At 44.1% G+C, this 23,384-nt stretch overlaps 1 protein-coding gene across 1 annotated transcript in view; it reads right to left on the bottom strand.

The window, feature by feature from the left end:
* Window positions 1-23,384, bottom strand: part of ASAP1 (ArfGAP with SH3 domain, ankyrin repeat and PH domain 1) — a 270,879-nt gene that overhangs the window by 34,600 nt on the left and 212,895 nt on the right. Inside the window, exons 15-21 of the mRNA XM_015415263.1 lie at window positions 18,754-18,841; window positions 15,743-15,791; window positions 5,293-5,456; window positions 4,532-4,665; window positions 4,120-4,211; window positions 2,034-2,220; window positions 1,654-1,739 (exon numbers count right to left, since the gene is read on the bottom strand). Coding sequence (XP_015270749.1) covers window positions 1,654-1,739; window positions 2,034-2,220; window positions 4,120-4,211; window positions 4,532-4,665; window positions 5,293-5,456; window positions 15,743-15,791; window positions 18,754-18,841 — 800 coding nt within the window. The remainder of the gene's footprint in view (window positions 1-1,653; window positions 1,740-2,033; window positions 2,221-4,119; window positions 4,212-4,531; window positions 4,666-5,292; window positions 5,457-15,742; window positions 15,792-18,753; window positions 18,842-23,384) is intronic.

Raw genomic sequence — 23,384 nt, forward strand, 5'->3', positions numbered from 1 at the left:
GGAGGGGGAGGGTAAGTTGCTTTCTCCCCGCCTCTCCCCACCCCTGCCTGCCTGGGGCCGGGGAGGGCCTTTGCGGGGCTTCCTTGCACTCCCACCGGCCTTGCAGGTCCACCGCCGGGCCCCTCATGGGGCTCAGCAGTGGAGCTGCAAGGCCGGCGGCGGCCGGGACTGTTGGGGGTGGGGTGTGTGGCCTTATGACACACTTCCGGTGATGTCAGGGGGTGTGGCATATGCTAATGAGTTCCCCTAGCTATTTTTCTACGAAACAACCCCTGCATATGGCGCATAAAACAGACAATTTAGTGTCCTTCTCCCCATTGAGGGAGAAGGAAAGGAAGGAGTCAGGCTAGATGGGAAAAAAAACATTGGCCATCCTCAACCACAGGCCTGGCAGAACATCTCTGTATTACAAGCCCTGCAGAACTGCATTAGGTCCCACAGGGCAGGGATGTGATTCGGCAGAGAGTTCCACCAGGCCAGGGCCACAGCTGGAAAAGCCCTGGCTCTGGTTGAGGACAGTCGGATGCTTTTTGGGCCAGGGATTACCAGTAAATTCTTCTCATCTGAGCGTAATGCTCTTTGGGGGATGTACCAGGAGAGGCGGTCCCAAAGATATGTTGGTCCCAGACCATTTAGGGTCTTAAAGGTTAGTACCACAACCTTGAATCTGATCCGGTATGCAAATCTGATCCAGAACCTTGAATCTCATCCGGTATGGGAAAACTGTGCACAGATGGTCATCTAACAAGCCAGTAGCAGTAGCTTTGCTGACCCTCTAAGTCCTCTGAGATTAAAAAAAGTAATGGTATCTACACTATTCTCCCATCTTATCTACAGTAGGATCCATCCCACCATTCTGGTCTTCTCTCGGGTAGAATATTATACAGAAAATCTTCTTGTTCTCCACACTTGGGAAGAGGCATGCATGCATTTCTAACTCTGTCAAAACTGCAGATAGGTTTCCCAGGACTGTTCATTATTGTACTGGGGGGGTTACTGTGCCCAAACCTGGAAGTGACCATAAAGATTTCTGGAAAGTTTATCTCTCAACGTCTGAGAAGCATGCTAGAAAAAGAAACTAGATTGCTGCTTAATGTAAGAACATAAGACGAGCTGTGCTGGATTAGACCAATAGCCGATCTAGTCCAGCGACCCATCTCACACAGTGGCCACCCAGTTCCCCTGGAGGGCCAACAACCGGGCATAGAGGCCGAGGCCTTTTCCTGATGTTGCCTCCTGGCTCTGGGATTCAGAGGTTTAGTACCTCTGAATTGTAGCAGTTCCCCTCAGTCACCATGGTAAGTAGCCATTGATACAGCTGTATGATCTAGCACAGCCAGTTTGGGTTTGATTCCCCACTCCTCCACTTGCACCTGCTGATGTGACCTTGGGTCAGTCACAAGCTCTGGCACAGCTGTCCTTGAAAAAGAACAGTTTCTGTCAAGAGCTTTCTCAGCCCCACCCTGTTGTGGGGAGGGGAAGGGAAAGGAGTTTGTAAGCCGCTCTGAGACTCCAAGTGAAGGGCGGGGTATATATCCAATCTCTTCTTCTTCTTATATATAAATTCATTCCGAGAGCAATTAGATATTGTGCCTCACTATCAGGGAACAGATTCAGCACTTTCAAAATAGAATATAAGAAAACAATCTCTACCAGTTTTGTACAAGGAAGTCAACCAGATGGAGTGAGGTCTGGTCAGCTGACCGGACTGCTACATGAAGGGCAGTTTCACCTGGCTCCTAGAAACAAGACAAGTAAGTGTAAGTTAGTAGAAATAGTTATGATAGAGACAACTCGTTTCAGACAGAATACATTAAAGACATTAACAGAATTATTCACACACACACACGCCAACTGTGATAAATTCAGGAAGCCAGCACACCAGCATTCCTAATGTAAAGTAAATTATTTCCGGACAAAAGAATACAGAGAGTAACAGCAGCCCACTTCGAGATGAGCTGCATTGTTCTGATGCAACTTAGGTACATCTTTCTAAACCTTCTCTAAACTGCTATACTTTTGAGATAGCTTACCTGTCCAGGCTCCAGCAGTGGCTCCATTAGCTCTACCCCTTCTGCATAGACTTGTATTAGTGCAAGTAAATCCCTGGATTTAATAGCCTCAAGTAGTTCATTCAATTTAGCTGCTGCAGATGCACAGGTCTTTCTGGAGAACTTGTGATCTACATACTTAGCAGTAATAAATTCTTTACGTGCAGTCCTGAAAATGAGGAATATATTGTTAGAAATCACAGAAGCACCAGCAAGCGGTTCTTAATAACTTACCAGAGAACAAATTAGCAGTACAGTGATCTGTCCATTTTTTTTGCTCCTTTTCCTAAGAGCAGATGGTACAGAAAAAATGTTCAGTCCCTGTACCATCTAAAAAATGCAAATGTCTAGCCACCGAGGCCAAATGAAAGTACTATCCTGGGTAAGGAAGATAAGTATTGAGAGTGTTTTCAGTTTTTTAAAAGTATATATCCAAACCCTTAGAGGAATGAAGAAAACCTTGACAAGATGGCTGGACATGGTGCCCTAAGCAACATTTCTCATACAGCAAATGTGGCTGGCCCACAGGTCCTGCCTTATGCAAGGGACCTCTAATTGCCTGCACATCATGTGGAAATGCTAGAAGGGATGAGTGAAAGCATGTCAGAAGACAGGCATTAAGACAGACATACTCTGGAAGCATTAGGGGCACAAACAAGTCAGAAATAGGTTAAGTGGTGGCTGGAGGCAACAGAAGACCACAGTGTTTTTTTGGAACTCAAAACAGAAGGTGTTTCTTTGAGGTGCTGTAGCCAGAAGCAGGGCTCAGCACATAAGCAGACATGCACGGATAGCTATAATATTTTCACATCATGAGACACAATCCAGAAAGCATAAGCTACTGGAATTTTTAGTTAGCTAGTAAAAATGCTAGCCCAGGCGGGGCCATGGCCATACAAGGGAAAACTCTATGGTTTTCCCTTGTATGGTCGTGGCCCCGCCCCCAGTGTGCCCGGCGTCATGACATCACTTCCCTGTGACGTGCATGCGGCACGCCGGGATCCACACAGGAGTCCCCCGCCGGCAAGGTAAGTGCCTCTTGGCAACCTTAGTGCCACACATTGAGCTCTGGGAATTCACTGGACACTATGAACTGATGAGGATCTTATTTTCCTGTGCATGAAGTCATGGGAATAAACTTCTACAAAAAGTAATATCTGAACTAGCTCTGAGCATGTCTGTCTGTCTACCATCTCTGAGCCCACTTGTGGGATAGGGCGGGGTACAAATTGAATAAATAATGATAATACTTTCTTCTCCCTTTGTCCAATAAAAGCTCTATGGCTCAATACCTTGCCAATCATACCTTTATAGTCCAAGCAAGCGTCTTCACTCAGGGATGAAAAGGAGCAGATACATCTCCTCATCCACTGATCAGGTTACAGGGTTAAACATCAGTGCTACCTGGACACTTCTTCTAGAAATGTTTCTCCAGTCTTATTCCACTGCACGAGTATGACTTCAACCAAGTGAGCAGTTAGGGATTTTAAAAAATTCAGGAAGAAAAAATCCCCTAGATTCCTTGAGGAATGCCATCTGACAAGCTGTCTGACATAGAAGTCTGTTAGCTAAATGAATTTCTTAGTTTGGTGTTATGTTGTCCCTCTTAATACAGGGGAAAAGGCAGCCATTTCCAACATTTTTTTTTACATACAGTAAAAGCTTTGTCACCCAGCATTTGAATATCCAGAAAACTCTGTTAACCAGCATAGGCCTGAGGGCAATGGTCTACCTCCTAGCCACCATACGGCTGCATTTTGGGGCACATGCACCTTGCTCCCTCCTCCTTAGCTAGCCACTTTGATGCCTTGGGTTACTATGGGTCTTTTGGTAGCTGATGATGCCAGCTGATGTCATCCGCTGTTTGCCCTGTCTGCTGCATAGAGATTTTGGGAGAAGCATAAAAGTCCCACCAGGCATGACGGCGGTCACCACAGAGTTTGGTCGCCATGGTTTTCTTCATGTAGAGGGGTAAGGCAGAGTTATAAGCTCACTGGTAACACCCCTCGCCCCCCATGACTGATGGGTAACAAAGCTTTTACTGTATATTGTTTATTTCATTACTTACATATCACTTGATGGAGTAGGTTTTGGAGAAGGACTTGGTAAATTCCCCTCCATAATGTCATTAAAACTATTGTTTCCTATATTCTTGGCCAGCTGTGAAAGGGACAAAAGATGGTGTCATTAGGGGCTTGGCTTTTGGTATAGGATTTTTAAAGCAGCATTTTGAAACATAACTCATGTTTAACATCTTATAAGACAGGCCAGCCCACAGAACTGCAGAAGAGACACATGAGACACCCTTTCCTTATGAAATGCAACATAATGTCACTCATAACTTCACATTTAATTATAGAATTAAGATCCCTAAAAAAGCATGCATATTGAAAGAGAAAACAACAACACTACTATTGCCATTAGTGGTAACAGCCAGTATGTAAGTGTTCTCAAGATAGCCATTTTAAAATATTGCTTACCAAGAGTTCAGACGTTCCTAATTTGTCTAGCTCTAAAGACTGGATTCGAGAAATATGAACACCCATTTCCCTGTGAATTCCAGAACACTCTATACAGGTTAAAATGCCCAGGTTAGTTGAAAGCCATGTTGGATCTGAACACAAAAAAAGCAGAGGATAAAAAAGTGATGTTTAAAAAGTATTATTTTCCTTGTTCAAATTGTTTTGATAGCTATTCCGTGGCCGCAAGACAGCTACTGATACCAATCTATTTTTATCCTGCCCTTCCTCCAACAAGCTCAGAGTAGAATATATGGTTCGCCACGCCTCCATTTTAGCCTCAAAACAACCCTGTGAGGTAGGATAGGTTAACAGAGAGTGACTAACACAAGGTCTCCCAGTGAACTTTGGGGTGGGGCTGTGTCGCAGTGGCAGAGCATTTGCTTGGCATGCAAAAGGTTCCAGGTTCAATCCCCAGCATCTCCACTTAAGAATCAAGAAGTGGGTATGTGAAAGACCTCAGCCTGAGACCCTGGAGAGACATTGCCAGTCTGAGTAGACAATACTGACTTTGGTGGACTAATGGTTTGACTCAGGATAAGGCAGATTTATACCTTCATGTGTGTTCAGCTTCATGGAAGAATGGGGATTTGAACCCCTATCTCCCCAGTCCTACTAAGGCATTCTAACTACTGTGTCATACTGAATCTACAGATCTCAGTTTCTATGTGAAAACTCTTCACAGTTATGTCATCTAAAACACATTTAATGTACATAAATACCTAATGATCCACAATCACAGCAGACGTCGTTTCCAGGTAATCTCTGTATGTCATCAATAATGGCTTTTGTAAGATCCTCTAAACTATTCTCGCCTGCACTTTGCTCTCCACGGAATGCCATATTTAAAGCTTCTTCCTTGCTGTTGGTCAGTACGGATATCCATCTAATAAAAAATACAAAGGTTTTAAATGTAAGGCTATTTTTTCTAATACCACCGTCTAGGAAAGACAAGTGTCTGATGGAGCCGCAGCAGGATAAGTAGGGGTGTGCTGATAATAAAGACTTGAAACAATGCCCTTGATGGGGCTGGAAAAGATGTCCATTTTACAGCTTTACAAATGTCCTTAAGAGAGGTAACAAGCACCACCAACATAGTGTATAGAAATATTGATTTCTAAAAGCCTCCTGCCTTCTCCTGTGATATCTTTCTGGTAAGGCTGGTGAGGGACTAAGTGTAGAGGTTCTTGTGGGATATTGTTCTGAATCCAGAGAGGGTAGCCTACCTCTGTGGGTTGTTGTACTGGAAAATGTACTGGAAAAATATAGGATTGCCTCCCATCCCTGGACTGGCCTGAGGGGTTTAATCCTATACACATAGCTACATCAAGACAGGTAGCCATGCTAGTCTGTCTGCAGCAGCAGAAAAGCGCAAGAGTCCAGTAGCACTTTAAAGATTAACAATTTTTGTGGCAGGGGATGAGCGTTTGTGAGTCACTCCTCCCTTCTTCAGGTACCTGAAGTGACTCATGAAAGCTCCTATCCTGCCACACATTTTGTTAGCCTATAAGGTGCTACTGGACTCTTGCTCTCTTCTACCAATGTAGCTGTGTTGCAGACCAGAGATGTGCATTCTTGGAGTTACCTAATTAATATTATTCTGAAAAATCTTTTCCCCTGTGATGATTGGGTGGAAGATCCTATTACCGAATATCTGTTCCATTTTATGCAAATGTTTATTTTTGTATTGTATCGAAAATAACAACAAAAGTTAAAAAATGGGGGGGATTACATCTAAGGATAAAGGATAGATAACCACACTACACTAAAAATACTGAGATCTGGATCACACACCTCTAGGTAATACCACCGTAATAAGATGGAAGCGATATTGCATGCAATGAAACAAGTTGATGCAAGTCACCATTGGCCAGGAGATCAACTAAAACACTATCAGCTGACTTCAAAGAGTCTGCTAGTCTCACTGCCTTCATTACCTACCCTTTCAGACTTGAGGAAGGAACCTTCTCATCTGTGACACCACCCAGCTGTTGGAAATGCTGAGTCACAATCATGGGGCTCTTTTGTTTGAGAGATTACTGATACCTGACAAACAGGTATTAGGCTGCCATTCGTCATTTCTTACATGGCTTGTTCCCTGGATGGGTATTTCAGTAGCAAGTCATTCAGATAAGAATGGCTATGTGTAGCAAAAGCCTTCATGCGGGTCACCATGAGCTGGGTGAAGATGTTTGGCATGGGAGCCATGCCGAATGGTAAAACCCGAACTAAAGAGGTTATGGTTGATGTCATAGAATCTTTCTGAATCTTATTGATATGAATGACTTTATTCAGAGCCACTGGCTCTACTGTCCATGTTCTTCTTGATGACTGCAAGCAACATGAAGCATGTTCTGAACGATCCCTCATATAATGGCATCAGCACCATGCTGCTTTAGCAAGTTCCACTCCTGTTTCCTGGGAACCCATATGGGCTACCTGCTACATGCAATCCCTGTCTGGAAGAGTGGCAGCAGATCAGGCTCCTCCAGCATTTGTTCATGCCAGAAAGGACTTCAGGTGTCAAGATGAGCCAATCCTCAGCTTCCAAAATGACGGTCTTGAGGCTCTTCGCCCTTGCTGGGACTCTACTATGCCGTGCAGTATGGATGAGCCCTTGGTGGGGCAAGCTCCCTTGAATGAGAGAGGCCCTAAAAGAAAATCTGGACCTCTCAAGATCTAATCAAGAGACTGTCATAGGGTTGCCAAGTCCTACCTGTTGTTGCAGGGGGGGACTCTCGGCTCGCTCCTGGAGTGCGCGCGCCGCGACGTCACCCGGAAGTGACACGAACATGCTGGGCACGCTGGGGGCGGGGCCACGACCATCCAAGGGAAAACCATAGAGCTTTCCCTCAGATGATCGTGGCCCCGCCCCCAGCGTGCCCGGCGTGGTCGCGTCACTTCCGGGGGACATGCACGCCGCATAGTTTGGGGGGTGGGGTTCCCCCCGGGGCCCGATCTGCCGGTGGCGGGGAACGGGCCTCTGGGGCAGGGGTTTCCCCGCCCCCCGGGGGGACTTGGCAAGCCTAGACTGTCAGGCCAACGTAGCCTTAACAGAGATGGCTTAAACAGGTGCAGCCAAGGGGGATTTTTTTTTGTTTTTCTTTTTAAATACTGAAGAGAAGTCAAAGAGAAAAAAGGATGGCTTGACTAGAATGAGAAGGCCTAAGCTAGAATATTGTCAGGACAGTGCCCTTCATACTCCACATTCTCTATTCTGAGGCTGGTATTCAGAGGTCGATTCGGGGGGGGATCGCAGTTCCCCCGGGTGAGGTGCGGGGGGCGGGGCACACAACGAAGCCCCGCCCCCTGCTTCCGGCCCTCATTCACCCAGGAGGAGGCAGGAGAAGAGGGAGGGTAAGTTGCTTCCTCCCCGCCTCTCCCCACCCCTGCCTGCCTGGGGCCAGGGAGGACCTTGGCGAGGCTTCCTCGCACTCCCGCCGGCCTTGCAGGTCCACTGCCGGGCCCCTGATGTCAGGGGGTGTGGCATATGCTAATGAGTTATGCTAATGAGTTCCCCTAGCTCTTTTTCTACGAAACGACCCCTGCTGGTAATGAACGGAAGGAGGGTAGCCTCCCATTGGTGGAGACAGAATGTTGGAAGTTATCCTAATCTCTAGGCCCAAGGGAAGGAACTTCCCACCAGTCTGGATGTGGTTCTCATCTGAGTGAGAAGGGCAAGAAATACAGAAAGCAAATGAAGAGGGGAGGTGGAAAGAGGGGGGAGACGTTTCTTTCTGTTAGGAAAGACTAAACGAGTCTCACTTAATGCTCTGCAGCACGTTGCTTAAACTAGCCATACTACTGAAATACCACAAGATGGGGTAATAAGGTCACATTTGTTTGGTGTTAAGCAGTCAAGACTGAGAAAGCCTCCAAGGGGAAACCTGTAAGCAAGATTTCACAGGCATAAGGGTCCTCATAGGAAAATATCATTTTGAATTGGAGATCAAATCCTATAACTGAAATTTTCTTTTAAACTATTTCCTTAGAAAGATACATACAAGAAAAAGAATGCAGGAAGGTCTAAATACAAGTGGCCGCTAGAATCAGTAGACAGCAACTTCTGACTTGATAAAAGAGTTTGCCAGCATTTTCCCACTTCGTACACAAAGGATTGAGACTTAATCCTTAAATTATTATTTGCAAATGTCATTAAGATTTATTACTCAGAATCTGATTAGTCACCAAGCAAACACATACTTATGTTTTATTTTAATCTCTACATTTTAGCTCGTGCATTACTTTATGAGGCAGATCCTGACATGTTTAAAATTGCAATATAGCCATTCGTTGCCCACCAATACATCAAGCACACTGCAAACCAAATTAACAGTGTCTCACAGAGATATATTATGCTATGTGATTAATTTATAAGTAATTGCCTGAAACAAAATGCTTTTGAACAAATAGCACTACAACAATTTGTAATGCTTGTTTAAATTTCTAAGACAGGAAAAGTGTCATTAGCTTTTATTAATTTATAGCAGGCATCAAAGTTCTATTTGCAGACTTAAGGAATCCAATTTAGCATTGACAGTTTTAAAGAATGCTCTTAGCAGCAAACAGATTCCTAGCCACTGAAGCTGAACAGCATTACTTTGTTCTCTTGGGCTGTAGCTGATGAGGAAAGGAACCACCATTTCCCACCACCGCCACAAGACTGTGCTGCTTCCTAGCTGTACGAGAAACACGTCAAGTGATCAGATGGCTCCCACATCTCTCCTTGCTTGGAACTAGGAAAAGCAGAAGTGTGGCTCAGGCCTTCTGTCCAGCACGGTCATAATCAATGTCCCCTCTAAGCTGTGGAGCCTTGTGAGCAAACAAATCTACTTTGTGAGCGACTGGCATTAAAGTTGTGAGCAAACAATTTGGCTACTGCATAAATCAGTTTGCTCTGGAGCCATCCTTCTTGAGCGAAGACAAAAAATGTGTGAGCCGGAGGCTAAAAAAACAGTGAGCCAGCGCACACTAACTCAGCTTAGAGGGAACATTGGTCATAATGTGTAAACCACTCACACAGAAACCTGACTTGGAGCAAAGGATGGATAGGCTTACTGCAGGTAAGGTAAATTATTGTATTCCCCCCCCCCCCCGGTATGACAGTGAACAGTTTAGAAGGGACAAAACTGTTCTTTCAGGACTGGCTTTGCCTTTGCAGCAAAGGGGCAAAGAATAGAATCCGCCCAAGGCATTCCACCTTGTGAAGTCCCATTTTTATGTCCTCTTACAGAGAGGAACTAAAAGAGAGAAGAGTAAAGGCAAGGGAAGGAACAGCAGCCAGGTGTTTCAATGTAAAGCTGATTCTCTAGGTACCTGTTCCGGAAGGTTCTACTACCTGAAGCACAAGGCAGGCCTGCTACACTGGCTTCCAATTTGTTCCAGCATAATTCAAGGTGCTGGGGTTGATTTTCAAAGTCATTCAAGACCAACATACCTGAATGACCACCTACTCCCTTAGAAACCTGGCCTACCACTACGGTCACCTTTGGAGGCCCTGCTTTGGGTGACCTTGCTTTCTGAAGTTAGGCAGGTGGCAACTCAGGAGAGGGTCTTTTTGGTCATGGCCCCAAAGCTCTGGAACTCTCTCCCCATTGAGACACATTTATCTCCTTCTGCGCCATTTTCTGCCTGTGGGAGAAGATTTTTTTGTTTTGTCTGGCATTCCTTCAGTGATCCGTCCTTCCTGACCAATGTACTAATTGCTGTTTTTATTTTGTTGTATGTATTCTAGCCCTGTTCTAATTGTTTTAATGATCCATTAATGGCTTTAAAATGTGATTTTTATCCAGTACCTTTTAATTTGTTAGCTGACTTTGTGGCCCTTATTATGGCAGAAAGGTGGAATATAAAGTTTGTAAAATATTAAACGGATAAAACTTTGATAAGTGGGCAGAAATCCTCCTCCCAGAACTGAATTGCTGATCAAATTATGCCTAGAAATCACAAGAGGAGGCATGACTCATTTCACATTAGGCCAAGAAAGAACATGATTTTAGTCTATTTAACAAAAAATAAATAAAAAATGATCTACTGCAAATATGTTTGAGCTCCATGATTCATGTTTTATATAATACATTGCTGATTGAATAGTGTAAGGAGAAGTTGGTATGTCTCAGAAACAGCTTTTTTTTTGTAAGCATTCAGCTGTACAATTAACAGGATACTTCTCATTCAAGACCTGAGTAGCCAAGCCAGTGCTAAATTCTGAAGGGCAAAATGAATTACATCATCTGATCTATTATGATCTCCGGCCTCAGATGAATGGTTCCCCACAACAGCCAAAACTACATACACTGATTAATATATTGAACAAAGGGCATGTGGGAAAGAAAAATCTTTACAGCAATCTGTATGAGTGCTCTTTGCATGGCTATATCAAGAAAACTATTTGATCATTGTCTCCAATAGTGGGAAATTAACGTTCACAGTCCCCACAGAAATGGTTATAACAATAAGGACTGACAGTCTGTATATAAGGATAGTGTTGTGTATTATGGAAGCACAAACACCTTGCCTATTGTGGACGCGTTTTGAGGGGATGCAGCCAAACCTAGCTCTTAGTCCATGTGCCTGTTCAACATTCCTATTTGCAAACTAGCTTACACTGAAATTGACGGGCGGTAGGTTCAAGATGCACAAGAGGAAATAGGAGTAGGAGCCGCCACTATGGTACCATCATTACCTGGCCCTGGAGGAAGAACGCCGGCATTGTCCGGAACAGAGGACACTGAGCTAGCAGAGCAGCAGTAAGTTCGTCATCGTTGTGGAATATCTGGAGCACTTTATATTTATATTTGTAATTTTGTAATGTCGTATAATGTTTAAATGCTTTTAAAAATGTTTTTTTTAACCTCAGATTTTATCTGGGGGGGGGAACCTAGAATAAAGATTTACTCTTTACAAGAAAAAACAAAGAAGGGCGGATTGGCGGTACCGAATTGGCGGTTATACTATCAGGCTGCAGCACTGACATGGCTTCGCGAATGGATTTTGCTCAGAGACCAGAGGACTTTAAGCCTAGAAGGCCATAATTTAATGGCCGGGTGGCACTATTTTCTAAGTGAAGGAACAGAAAAACATTCGTACTTCCATCAACACCGAATCAGAGCTTCCCTAATAAAAATATGGAAGGAAATAAAAACTAATTATTACGATAAAATACCGAGATGGGTTGCCCCCCTGGAGGTCATCTCTTTACCAACTTTGATGACGGAAACCCGAGCGCTGAGCTATGAGGTACTATTAAACAAGAATAACGAATTAAAATCACAAGAGACCTTACAATCTCATCAGGTTAAACTAACATGGTGGGAAAGAAACCAATTAACATCTAAATACAGCAAAGATATTCAAACAGGGATAAATAAAAATTTTATAGAATTAGATAAAATTTTATTGGGTCCGGAAGTAAAAATAATAGGTAAAATATATTCTCTCTTACTAGAAAATAGAGTACAAGATAAAAATAAAAAAACACCCTTGACAAAATGGAATAACAATATAGGGAAAACAATTGACCCGCGGAAATGGGAAGGGATATGGAAAAACATGAGACAGTTAAAGGCGGTCTCATTAAAGGAAAACCTGTTTAAGATATGCCATTGATGGTATTTAACCCCCACCAGAGTGGCCAAGATCTATCCAGGAAGTAGCAACAAGTGTTGGAAATGTAAAACACAGATCGGGTCGTTCTTCCATACTTGGTGGTCCTGTGATGCGGTAAAGAAATACTGGAAAGAGGTACATCAGGTGATTACGCAGGCAACAAAATTGCAAATAACATTGGACCCTGAAATATTTTTATTGAATATACTACCAGAGAGTTGGGAAAAGAAAGATAAACATGTTCTTGACGAATTTGTTAGCGGCAGCTAGAATTGCAGTTACTGGAAAAGAAATGAAATCCCGGACAGGCTAGACTTTATAAACAAAGCAATTGAGGTGATAGAAATGGACAATCTAACACAAAAACTCCATGGAAGGAAAAATTCAGTGTTTTCAACTATGTGGTCAAATGTATATAACTGGATTGACAAGAATGTATAAGAGAAACCTGATTGTAAACACAATGGGTTGATATAGAATTCTGTCAGATAGTAAGGATCTTTTTTAATCAAGGGAGGTGGGTAATACTGGGGGCACGGGTGGTGGATGTATCACCAGTTATACTTCAATAAAAATTTATTTTAAAAAAATGTTTTTATGTGTCGGCGTATGCTTGTCTGTGACCCGCCCTGAGCCCGCTCTTGCGGGGAGGGCGGGCTATAAATCGAAATAAATAAAATAAAATAATAAATAAATAATACTGTTTTACACTGAGTGATTAAAATGAGGAATTTGCTGTCAGAGGATGCAGTGATGGCCACAGGAATAAGCAGCCTTAAAAGGGTATTATATAGATTAATGGAGGATAAGCCTATCAATGGCTACTAGGCATGGTCCCTGAGGGGAACCTCCACATTCAGAGGCACTATACCTCTGAATCCCAGAATCAGGATGCAGCATTAGGGGAAGGCCTTGGCCTCTATGCCCTGTTGTTGGCCCTCCAGAAGAACTGGTTGGCCACTGTGTGATACAGGATGCTGGACTAGATGGACCACTGGTCTGATCCAGCAGGGCTCTTCTTATGTTCTTACACAAACACATCAAAACTGGCGCCCGCTCTTGCGGGGAGGGCGGGCTATAAATCGAAATAAATAAAATAAAATAATAAATAAATAATACTGTTTTACACTGAGTGATTAAAATGAGGAATTTGCTGTCAGAGGATGCAGTGATGGCCACAGGAATAAGCAGCCTTAAAAGGGTATTATATAGATTAATGGAGGATAAGCCTATCAATGGCTACTAGGCATGGTCCCTGAGGGGAACCTCCACATTCAGAGGCACTATACCTCTGAATCCCAGAATCAGGATGCAGCATTAGGGGAAGGCCTTGGCCTCTATGCCCTGTTGTTGGCCCTCCAGAAGAACTGGTTGGCCACTGTGTGATACAGGATGCTGGACTAGATGGACCACTGGTCTGATCCAGCAGGGCTCTTCTTATGTTCTTACACAAACACATCAAAACTGGCTATAATGCAAAGCACTGTAGGGTGTGTGTCACTGTTTGATGCTCTCCTTCTTCTGGCGATGGTCCCCCAAAGCCCTGAAAAGACTCCTGAAGATTGGCAGACCCGCTGGAGCAGCACTCCAAGAGGAATGGGAGGCTGCAGCTGGTCAAGGAAACAGGAAAGCCACCAAACTTGCATGCAGGCAAAAACACTGGTACTGAAATGAGTGCTTTTCCAGGACAACCCACTAAGCAATTCTACTCCCAGGGAGAAGGACTGCATCCTCATTCTGCTCGCAGAGACCATATTAAATTCATTCCTGTGGTTTTCTTGAGAACTGTTTTCAGGTAAGCATGAATGGATTTTCAGTGTGCAACTTTTATTAGAAAAGTTTAGTAATATTACATTTAGAAAAGTACAAAGTTGACAGAGAAGGCTAACTGGGCGATATTATGTAGCGGTTGGAGGGTTGGTGTTCTGTGTCCTTCCAACTAAAGAAGAAAGTATTGGGGCTGAGGGGTCAGTGGGATCTCTCCAGGGTGTTTTGGCCACCCAGTCCATCTTTAAGCGGGTCTACTCAGATGTTCTATGGACCGGTTCTATGAAGACCTACAACACCTCATAAATCTAACACCAAAAAATGATGTCCTTATCATCATAGGGGACTGGAATGCTAAAGTAGGAAGTCAAAAGGTAACCGGAATAACAGAAAAGTTTGGCCTTGGAGTTTAAGAAATGCTGGCCTGGATGATTCAGAAGCCGGAATTAAGATTGCTGGGGAAAAGATCAACAACCTCAGATATGCAGACGATACCACTCTAATGGCAGAAAGTGAAGAGGACCTAAAGAGCCTCTTGCTAAAAGTGAAAGAGGAGAGCGCAAAACTTGGCTTGAAACTCAACATCAAAAAAACTAAGATCATGGCATCCGGCCCCATCACTCCTTGGCAAATAGAAGGGGAAGTCATGGAAGTAGTGACAGACTTCACGTTCCTGGGATCCAAGATCACTGCAGACAGTGACTGCAGCCATGAAATTAAAAGATGCCTGCTCCTTGGGAGGAGAGTGATGGCAAATCTAACTAGCATGATAAAAAGTAGAGACATCACCCTGCCAACAAAAGTCCTTATGGTCAAAGCAATGGTATTCCCAGTAGTCATGTATGGCTGTGAGAGCTGGACTATAGGGAAGGCCGAGCACCGAAGAATAGATTCTTTTGAACTATGGTGCTAGAGAAGACTCTTGAGAGTCCCTTGGACTGCAAGGAGATCAAATCAGTCAATCCTAAAAGAAATCAACCCTGACTGTTCCCTGGAAGGCCAGATACTGAAGCTGAAACTCAAATACTTTGGCCACCAAATGAGAAGGGAGCACTCACTGGAGAAGACCCTGATGCTGGGAAAGATAGAAGGTCAAAGAAGAAAGGATGAGATGGTTAGACAGTGTCAGCGATGCAACGAACATGGAATTCAGGAAACTTCAGAGGACGGCAGAAGACAGGAGGGCCTGGCGTGATCTTGTCCATGGGGTCGCGAAGAGTTGGACTCGACTGTGCGACTAAACAACAACTCATATGAAGAACCCAGCCTCATTCTACCTGCGGAGACCAGACTAAACTCATCCCCTTGTTCTTCTAAACCCATTCCTAGTTTTATGGGTGACCATAACTGCTATGCTTAGCTCCTCTGCAGAACGGCTAAGCTGTAAGCAATAAAACCATGCTGGCGGGCTATACTCAGAATTCATGAAGGAGACCAATAAAATGTAGACTCTATAATTAATTCATTTTTGAAGACAGATTTGAACATGCTTGCTGAGAAAACAATAACATTTGAATGTAAGAGACAACACACATGCCAGAAAGGTCAGTGTGAGCAAGCTGTTGTGGGGGCCACCCCCCACCCGTGAATGGCTTGCTGATCAGTTGATAAATCAGTGACACATTTGCCCTTGATGACTATATCCCATACCAGTTGATAAATCAGTGACACATTTGCCCTTGATGACTATGAGGGGATCCAAGCCCACGTGAGTTTGAGCACCCCTAGTAATACCATGCGAAGTGGCCCTACCCAAAATTAGTTTCACAAGCAACACAAGTATCAAAACACTCTTACGCTACGTAGTCTTGCTCATCCTCAGCTTGAAAGTGGTATGTTCTGTTATCTGGAACACAAACACATGATCTTCAAAATACTGAACCAGGCCCATAGCTACAGTGGGGCATTTGGGGGCCCTGCCCCCTTCATTAAAACCCTGGCCCCACAAAAAGCCATGCCAGAAACCTTATTTTTTGAAGGGCTGGTTTTTTAAAAAATATATGTGTGTGTACGCATGTGTGTAGAAAACTTATTTTTGAGGAGAGACCACCATGGCTTGTCCATGGGCTTCTCTCTCTCTCCCACTGTAGAATTTTTTTTGGGGGGGGCACATCACGGGACCTGCGAAAAGATAGCTTAAAAGGCATTCAGATTAATTTAATTAACTGTAACTTAACTTTCCCCCCAAAAATCCTGGCTACGGGCCTGTGCTGAACACATATAAAGGATTTTATATTAAGTTGCTTTAAAGAATTCAAAACTTTGGTTATTAAACATATTTAGTAACTGTGAACATAAGATGAAATGAATCAGCAAAGCCACCAAATATCTATTTTCAGCAGGGAGCATTTTGATCGCATCGAGGATGGATGATACTAAAGTTGCTTATAAAAAATATCTGGCAAGGATGAACACAAAATAAATACGTGATTTAGGCTTATCATCCCAACCCCCTAAAGCAGTGGTTCTCAACCTTCCTAATGCCGCGACCCTTTAATATAGTTCCTCATGTTGTGGTGACCCCCAACCATTAAATTATTTCCGTTGCTACTTCATAACTGTAATTTTGCAGCTGTTATGAATTGTAATGTAAATATCTGATATGCAGGATGTATTTTCATTGTTACAAATTGAACATAATTGAAGCATAGTGATTAATACCAAAAACAATTTGTGTTTTCCGATGGTCTTAGGTGACCCCTGTGAAAGGGTCGTTCGACCCCCAAAGGGGTCGCGACCCACAGGTTGAGAACCGCTGCCCTAAAGCCTCTCAGCAACTTGACTCCCTAGGCTGGTGTGTACCAAAGATATGTCAACATATTTCAATGTAGAATGTGGTGGTATCCAGAGCATGTCAGTGGAGGAGGGGGCTTTCTAACCTTTCTAACCCTGGCTCAGAGTTACAGACCTCCACGGAACACATGGAGAGTGGAAATACAAGCCCCCCCTCCCCATCCTGCAGCTTCCCCAATCCCATACCAAGCTCTAGCACAGCTACGGATACTGACTGAATCTGAAGGCATCCACAGTCCTCCTAAGCACTATATAAGCCCTAGCCAGGACACTTATAATGCTGGTGATAGGGCATGCAGAATGGGGCTCTCTCTCTCTCTGGCCTCCTGTCACACGTACTTGAAACTCACATCGGGAGGGAGACTTTGGTGGTAGGAAGCCCCTAAAAGGAAGTGCTTTGCACAAACAGGTAAGGAGCACAGACATTGCAGAATAGTGCTAAAACTCCTCTGGCTCAGATTTAAGACAGAGAATCTATAGATGGGGGAGGGGCAACTCACTCCTCCTACTGGGAGTACATACAACATACTCAAGAAATCAAGAGAAGTTTTGGGCACCACATTTTAGGAAGGATTTTGACAAGCTCGAGCGTGTCCAGAAGAGGGCAACCAGGATCGTGAGAGGGTTGGAATCCAAGTCTTATGAGGAAAGGCTGAAAGAGTTGGGTATGTTTAGCCTGGGAAAGAGAAGGCTTAGAGGGGACATGATTGCAGTCTTCAAGTATTTGAAGGGCTGTCATGTAGAAGATGGAGCAGATCTATTCTCTCTTGCTCCGGATTGCAAGACTAGATCTAACGGGTGGAAATTACAAGGGAGTCGATGCCAGCTGAATATCAGGAGAAACTTCCGAACTGTAAGAGTGGTTGAGCAGTGGAACAGTCTGCCTTAGGAGGTGGTGGATGCTCCTTCCCTGGACATTTTCAAGTGGAGGCTGGACGACCATTTTTTGGGTATGTTGTAGGGCTATCTTTCAGCTATGCTCCTGCAGAGTGCAGGGGGTTGGACTAGATGACCTGCAAGGTCCCTTCAAACTCTAACATTCTATGATTCTATGCGTGATTTCTGGGGTGGGGTGGACAGACTGCAAAGGTTGGTGAGATGAAAGGGAGAGGGTGGCATTAATCAGCCACCCCTGCTTCGAGTTTAGAAGGGAGATGACACGTGTGGAATTGCCAGCCAAAGTGATGAACATGTAAGAGCTAACCTGCATGTGCAGCCCATCCCAGGTCCTTGTGTTCAATTGTACATGAGACGGTTGCTTAGGCTTCTTAGCCATGTGCAGGGCTTGAACCAGGGACTATGGGTATGCCATTTTTGTGCCTCCCCACTGCAGTACCGGGAGTCCCCCCCATCTTACAGTACATTTATATGGCTGTCACCAACACCTCAGTGTCTGGCAAATGCCCCATCAAACGTGTTTTCCCTCTGCTCCCTCCTTTGCTGTGTTCTGCGTATGGGTGGAGGGTCTTAATGTCAGGGTGTGTGGCCGCATCGGTGTGTCCCGGTTTGCTGTTTCTCCCTGCCTGTTACAGCAGCATCACTGGCATGGTGCTGGAAAGGGCTGTTGAGTTGCAGCTGACTTATGATGAACCTGTAGGGTTTTCAAGGCAAGAGACAAACAGAGGTAGTTTGCTATTGCCTGCCTCTGTGTAGCAACTCTGAACTTCCTTGGTGGTCTCCCATCACAATATTAACCAGGGCTGACCCTGCTTAGCTTCTGAGATCTGGTGAGATCAGGACAGCCTGGGCCATCCAGGCCAGGGCATCAATGGCAAACTGATCCGTGACTGGAGGCTTGCAGCACAGTTGCTGTGGACTCTGGTGCAACCGTATGCTGTTTGCACTTTTGAGAGGGGTCTCTTCTCCCACATCCACCCTATGCTTAGCAAGCACAGGATAGCAGCTACTGGCACAAGCATTCAAGGTCTTAATGCCCACTTTGTAATAACCTTTGAAAGGCCAATCCAATGACTACATTCAATAAAAATGCTAATTAACTTTAAAATATAACATACGTGATATCAGGTCGAATGATTTCTTGTCTTCGGCGTTTGGTTTCACCTGGCAAGTTAGTAGATTCAGTTTGGCAGGCTGCCTGTTTGACTAAAAAAAGGGAAATTAATTTTACTTATAGCACTCTCGATTCTCAGACAATATATCACAGATGTCTTCTTCCTTCCACTATTTATTTGTTTCACTTTTACCCCGCCCTCCCCGCTTTTGTGTTCCCGTTACAGGGAACAATTTATCTACAAGCTGATGTCACCACCACTCCTAACAGTAAAGTGACCAGTTCCTAATAAAAATAATAATAATAATAATAATAATAATAATAATAATAATAGAAGCAGCACAACCAGGTGACCCACAGATAAGGCAGGGGGTTCTACATACCCAGGGTACTCCCCTGGAATCCCAAGAAATGCTAATTTGTAAATTAACCAACAGAGGGAGGAAATTAAAACAAAAATAGGACCTCAGGAGTACCAAGTATGCTCCAGGAAACACAGAACATTGAAAACACTTAAGAATCAGTTAAAGGAAAGGGTGGTGGCTTAGACTTTTGAGAGCTTATAATTTGTAAAAGGGAATATTTTGAGTGTGGAGTATTTCTCCCCTCCAACAATTCTTTACAGACTCCCAAGCTTGTGTGCCCCTTATTATGAAGTAGGACAACTGCCCTTTTGTTTACTAATAATTTTTACTAATAATTTTAAAATGCTTAGAATTACGAGTTTCTTTAAAAGAAAACTTATTTTGATTCAAAGTGCTGGGCAACCTATTGGCTATCATTTGCAGCACTTTAGAAAATACTCCAGTATTTATCTCAGGGAGTTTCTGCCACGAGTACCTAACTGCATGTTGCACAGATGCCTGGAAACAAGCAATGACAGCCCCCCCCCCCCCCCCCCCCCCTAGCTAGTCGATTCCAGTGAAAACAAAAGGAAGCCTAGGCAGAGCTCTCTAACAAGCCCTGCTCTCCTGTCTAAGGCAGGAAACAAACAGAAGGAAGAGGAGGATACCTCCCAGCGTGGAGACAGGAAGATACAAGTTGCCACTGCTTCCTGCTCCAAGGGGAAGAATCACCCATCTGCCACTGATGCCTGTCTTTAAGGAGAAAAGCTGCTTCGGCAAGGCTAGTACAGAGGGTGAGAACAACTGCTACTTCACTCCAAATGGCCCCCCTCACAATCACTTTTCCTTAAATCGGGGGAGGGGAAGATAGCTACCAGTACTCTGACATATGTTAATAGGTAAGACCCTGAATAATTTGGTGGCATTTTCAGAATACCAAGACAATCAGCTAAGAAAGAAAATCACCTAAACATGGCGATTCAGGTGGGTGGCCGTGTTGGACTGGAGCAACAGAACAACATTTCGTGTGCATGTGCACCATCAGTGGGATGAAGTGTGCATGCACAAGAAAGCTTATACCCAGAATTAAACTTTGTTGGTCTTAAAGGTGCCACTGGACTCAAACTTTCTCCTAAACGTGGTCATGGTTGGAGAGACTGACAGTCTGAACACAAGGGGGCAATGTCTACCAAAGGTTCAGAGATCAAGGGTCGCTTGATGAGGCCTGCAATCCTGTTCTCTGACTTTATATTTTCCCGTGAAGAAACTCACTCAACTGACTCTTTACTCTGCCTCTCCCAAACCCTACTGAAAGTCAAGTCCAGGGCCAAATCAGTACAGAACCTCTACAAGTGTAGACGTGTCTAAAATGTTCTCTTTATGAGCCAAAAAAAATGTTTCTGGGTATCACCTAAAAAATGCATGGGGTGAGAAGGGCGGAGTTCTTTAATATAATATTAGGCCATTAAATCCACTAGTTTTCCAGAAATTACATTTACGGACTGGATTTGAATTTGCTTTCCCATAAAATTCAATAATCTTTGAATTCACTGCATAGATTAGTTTGTCCACCCCCAGCTATTTAAAACGGAAATCTGTTCCCCCAAATGTTTACTTGTTGGCAACATACATCTTTACAAATAAAAAGACACTGCCAGTTTCTTCATCTAACACTGTAAAGGGAAGCATTTATTAGTGCCCCATCTAGGACTGAGTTTTGGAAATCTGGCTCCCCTGAGAATCAAGGTCTGACAACATTAGCTTATTCTGTCTCCAGTGATTTCCAGGTTTAGTAAAGACTGTAGTGTCCCTTTAATACAGAGCCATAGCTTTTAACTGACTTAATGGGCGAAAATCCAAAGTAGTACTTCTGCATATGGAAACAGATTATTGCTTGCGGAGTGACGACTTCCCTTGTGCAATCTGTTTATGCAAGCTACTGATGTCAGCAAAAAGAAAAATCAAGCTGCATTCGAAGACCTCCTTCTGTGCATGGATGCACAGCTCCATGCACAAGCTGTATGTCCACTTCAGCTAGCTGAGCATACAACTTGAGCTAGGCCTGGAGCATCTTCATCCATAAAGCGCAAGCAGATTTTTTGTTTTGCTCACAGGTCACCAGACTGCAGCCAATATATGTTCCAATGCTCTTTGGAATGGCTATTAGAAGATAGTCTCTGCAGATATTTGAATCAATTAGACAAGTCTAAAGAAAATAGAAATAACGGATGTGCACTGACGAAGAGCAAGGACACTGGAGTTTCCACACTTAAAACATCACATACAAAACTAACCTGAGGCATTTTTACAAATCTTTTTTTCTCCAATACTTCCGGGGGCTAAAGAAAAGGTCGTGTTAGACTGGGTCAGATTGACTTATGACGTCACAATATTACACTGCATTAAACTGTGCCAAAGAGGAAATCAGAGCAGTGCGGCATAAACAAGTACTTCCAAGTCCATGCTGGCTTCTAATTCACCATTTTGTCTATTAACAGTACAGCAGAGCCAAAGGGGGGGGGGAGTGCTTTTTTGTGAAACGGTTTGCCCCCTGCAAAAAGAACATCCTCATTTGGGTGCTCTTTCACTCTTCTCAGCAGAGGTGAACATTATGAAGAACGCTACCCACATGCTCATGTGAAAAGGGGAACTGCTCATCTGCATTCCACTTCTATGTGAATCACCTCCTCTCTTAACATCAGCAGCCACTTAACAGAGGTGACTGGACAATGGAATCCATCCACCTGCTCTCTTGTTAAGATGGAGCTGCAATTCACATTAAAAGGAAGACCAGCACCGGCCAAAATCTGTGAACTCATGGTTTTAACCTAACCACTCTGCATTTGTGCAGCTTAACAGCTAAGAGAATGAGCCACCAACCAGGAAGCTTCGGGGAAACTCATCACTACAAAATGATAAAACATGCACGATGTCAACCTCCTTGCAGGCTATCAGATTCTTCTAAAAGTAGCTACTACAATATTAAACCCTAAAATCAACAACAGCTGAAACTGCTGCCTTCCTCAGTAGCTCCTATATTCAATTCAAACTCAATTATACGGCACACTTGGGAACCTCCCTGACAGCCATACAGGTACTCCTCTTGACCCATGGGGCTAACGGCAGCTGAGGGAGCAATTTAGATCAAGGAAATGTCATGAGAGAAAAGAGTTAAACACCTGATCTCCCACAACACTGCTTCTGTGATTAAATTAGCAACCCCATGGCATTGCTTTGAAGTAAAATATATATATCATTACAGGCTCCCCGACTTGAATTGTAGTTAAACATTAGAGTGGGGGCTAACCTTTAAAAGTATATTTGCTGCCTTGCACATCTCCAAATGCTGCAAGGGGAAAGGATGGTCTTCATCCTTCCCACCAGTGGCATTTTTGCTGGGAGAAACGGCCATGGGGGGAGCTGTTTGCCCCTTCTCTCTTGCAGTGTTTGGAGCTGGGCGGGGTGACAAAGACATTTTTAAAGGGCAGTCCTCCCTCTAAGTTGGATTGGGCACCCGTGTCCTGGCTCATGGAAAACATAGCTGTATTTCAGCTTTCAGTCCTCTAGACAGCTATTATGATCATCTCTAAAACAAAGATCTAAACCGTATCACGTGTACTTGCTACAGAGGATTAAAATCAGAACATAAATGTTACATTTCAGAAGAACAAATGGATAAGCATTTAGTATTTTCAAAAGAAGAAAACTGGGGAGAGGAAAAAATCCTGCAACTTGTGCAAGTGGCAGAGCAGGCCATACTTGAACAGCTGCAACGCTCTTGTTTTCAGCACAGAAACAACTCTCTGGCAAAACAGTGAAAAATTATACTATGCACAAAAGCAAGTGATGAGTCTTTCCTTTACCTCTGCACTGGGGCCATTAAAAAGAAAGTTCACTCAGGAGCTCTGAACAGAGCGATGACTTCTGTCTGGTGACTACAGAAGCTGTCAGTACAAGCAGCTTCAATGATCTTCTAGTGAAATGTTATCTCATCTATATATCTAATTCCCAACTTGCCCCCTCCGTGCGGATACTTGAATCAGCACGGAGGGGGCAGCTGGGGGGCTGGGGGAGGTTTGTGCACACATGGGCCAGTCCCCACGTGTGCACAAAAATAAAAAAAGTTTAAAAAAAATTTGGGGGGATGTTAAAATCCCCCCGAAAGTGCAAGAGCGTTTCCTGCGCGTGCGCAGGAGACGCTCTGCTAACGCTGACGCCGCCGCAGCAGCCGCCTACGCCGCTGCCTCCTCCTCGGAGCCAGCCGGCGGGCTGGCGGGCGCCGGGGGGGGGG

The sequence above is a fragment of the Gekko japonicus genome, unplaced genomic scaffold, assembly GCF_001447785.1.
Source record: "Gekko japonicus isolate JY-2015 unplaced genomic scaffold, Gekko_japonicus_V1.1 scaffold1963, whole genome shotgun sequence".
NCBI lineage: Eukaryota > Metazoa > Chordata > Lepidosauria > Squamata > Gekkonidae > Gekko > Gekko japonicus.